This window comes from Etheostoma spectabile, chromosome 2 (genome assembly GCF_008692095.1).
Source record: "Etheostoma spectabile isolate EspeVRDwgs_2016 chromosome 2, UIUC_Espe_1.0, whole genome shotgun sequence".
Taxonomy (NCBI): domain Eukaryota; kingdom Metazoa; phylum Chordata; class Actinopteri; order Perciformes; family Percidae; genus Etheostoma; species Etheostoma spectabile.
The window spans coordinates 31,898,209-31,901,054 of record NC_045734.1 but is presented as its reverse complement, the minus strand read 5'-3'; the positions used below and the strand labels follow the sequence as shown (position 1 = coordinate 31,901,054).

General features: G+C 37.9%; 1 protein-coding gene across 1 annotated transcript; it reads right to left on the bottom strand.

Annotated features, from left to right (window-relative positions):
• Positions 1–1,412: 1,412 nt before the first annotated feature.
• On the bottom strand, positions 1,413–2,357 carry LOC116706445 (olfactory receptor 51I2-like). The gene has a single exon (XM_032543294.1). The coding sequence runs from the start codon at positions 2,355–2,357 to the stop codon at positions 1,413–1,415; it is 945 nt and encodes a 314-aa protein (XP_032399185.1).
• Positions 2,358–2,846: the final 489 nt, after the last annotated feature.

Sequence of the window (2,846 nt, the reverse complement as noted above, 5' to 3'; positions counted from 1 at the left end):
TACTTTCTCTTGACTTTTAAGATAAAAATGTTTTGCTTGAGTTTGTCTTATTTTCTCACATTTGTATTTTTGTTTAATATTTAAAATATTTTGTTTGATTATATTGACACAAATGAGATATCACACTCATGGCTGTCTTTTTTATTCCAAATCCAACATCATTATAATATTGTGTAAATAACTGTTTCGCCACAAAGTCATATTAAAACAGAATAAACACAGTAGAACATTCAGAGTTAAAACACTGACATCACATTCCCACCAAACACACCTGTGTGTTAACTTAGCTTTTAGGATAATACCCAGCACCCTCCCCTGACTACAGCAGACTGAGGCAGCAGCTGAACTTTAGTCCCGTTTTACTGTCACACTGAGAGCAGAAACCTGTACACACAGGGTCCACAGGGAGGGACGGTGTGTCACACACTGCTAAACTATGTGTGTTTCAGTATATACCCAAGCCCAGACTTCTATAGCCAGGGTGATATTCTTCCTTTTGACCAAGCATAGACAATCTCCTGTATTGTGAAACAAAATGGTGACATCCTTGCCCATGTTCTATGCTTGTTACTGGAGGATTACACTAGAGGGCTCACCAGAGAACTCAGACCAGATTTGCATGATTTAAGAAATTTAAGCAGGTCACGATATTTGTGACAAATGGGGGCTCGTCCGGGATTGTCACAAACCGGCCCAAAGTACTATATGTCACATAGAGGGGCGAGCATTCAGATTAAAGTGCCAATGAAAGTTTTATTGCTAAACACATCAGATATCTATTTGCAAATGCATGAGGTGTGGTGAGCAATTGAATCAGTTGTGAGTAGAGTGTATGGATGAGTGAAGAATGTGTGTATTGATGTTGACTGCAACAAAAAGGGCACAACAAACCCAAACCAGGAGAGATGTGATAAGTAACAAAAAAAAATGAATGACTATCTAGTTAATGGATTTTATAGCATGTCTATAATAAAACACCCAAAGGAAACAACCCAATTTGTGTCAGTTTAGGGGTCCTTGAAATAAAAAAAAAACGGGAACCACTTCTCTAGGTTATGATTTCAAAGGCACAATATTTATTGACAGTTCAGCATCACAAAAAAAAGCATCACATAGTATATTTAACATATTTAACACGTGCTTTAACATTTATGTTTGATTAATATAATATTCTATTAACATTGTAGAAACTGACAACGGGAGTTTCAAACATATAATTTAACCTTGTTGAATGAGTTGAAGCATGAAACTTGTGAAATGGTAATATCACTGTTGTAGTTCAGGTTGAGGACATCTTTTTATTGTGTCCTTGAAAATGTGATGAACAAAATCGATGGAGAGATACATTAAACATTTACAGAAGCATATATTGTGACTTAGAGCTTCATTGTTAAAAAAAGTGCAATGCTGAGTCAAAGTTTCACAGAAGGGTTCTTCTTCAAAAATCTAACAATCACTCCTTTGATTTGAGGCAGACTCAGGCCGTAAACTAGAGGGTTATTAATGGGGGGGACCATCAAATACTGTAAAGATAAAACAACTGTGATGATAGGATTCTCTTTATCAGCCTCAAATCGAGTCAATGACATCTCACAGAAGACAGAGAGAGAATAGGTGATGAATGTGATGATGTGAGGCAGGCAGGTCTGGAACGCCTTTCCTCTGAATTCAGACGAGCTTCTCCTGCAGACAAGCAGAATACGGAGATAGGTGTACAGGACGAAGAAGAGAGGGATGAAGGTGGTTGTTACCAAAATAGACTGACCTGCTATGTTGTTCAGAGTTGTGTCCACACAGGAGAGCTGAACCACAGGCCAGTTGATACAGAAAAGCCTATTCAGGTTATTGCCACACAGCGGTAATCGGACAGTAAGATAGATCAGGAAGCCCATAGCAAATACAGGGTAGAGCACGGCAAACATCACAAGATGTGTTACCATCTTAAATGTCATTTTACTGTGATAGTGTAAAGGCTGGCAAATAGCAACAAATCTATCATAGGCCATGATGCTGAGGAAAGTCATCTCACATGATAAATACGTGTAAATAACATATATCTGAATGAAACATAATGGACGTGAGATTAAATGAGTGTCAGACACAATGTCCATCAGAAACCTGGGGAAGAAGCCGGCTGAGCCGTACAGAGAGTTAAAAGACAGACAGCTGATAAAAATATACATGGGCTGATGCAGAGACTTCTCCAGACAGACCGTCAGAATAATGACAACATTAGCAGAGACAATAGTCATGTAGAGCAACAGACACAGACTGAAGAACAGATATCTGAGGGGCCCAAAGTCTGCAAACAGAGTGAACTGAAAATACAAAGGAGTCAGGCTGTTGTTGCTCATCATGTCTACAGAGCAGCAGAGCTGGAAGAAGAGAAGTGAGTGATGAAGGAAATGTTCAATAAACAGTTTAATGTACATTAAATTAGATTCATATTGTATGTTCTCAGCTGAATGTCCTATTTTAACAGTTTAGCAAGACACAAAACATACAATAAGCCTGCATGCATGTTGCATAAACTGCCCATTTCTAACAATTAAAAAAGACATGTCCAACAAATAGACATGAGTGGGAATAGGTCAGCGTCACATGAACTAAATTAAAAAGCAACCTCACATTTATCATTGAAAGAAATGTCAGTGGAATGAAGACGAGATGTATCCAGGTTAAAAAGGCTCAGTATAGAAAATCAAATGTCCTTTTCCACAAGTGAAAACTTTGCAATTGAAATAAAACTGACTCAAAAGCTTTTACAATGTATGGACATTGTTTACTTGGGACCTCTACTAGCTGGGAAAATCAGAACATATATGCAAATCTGTTGCTCATCATGT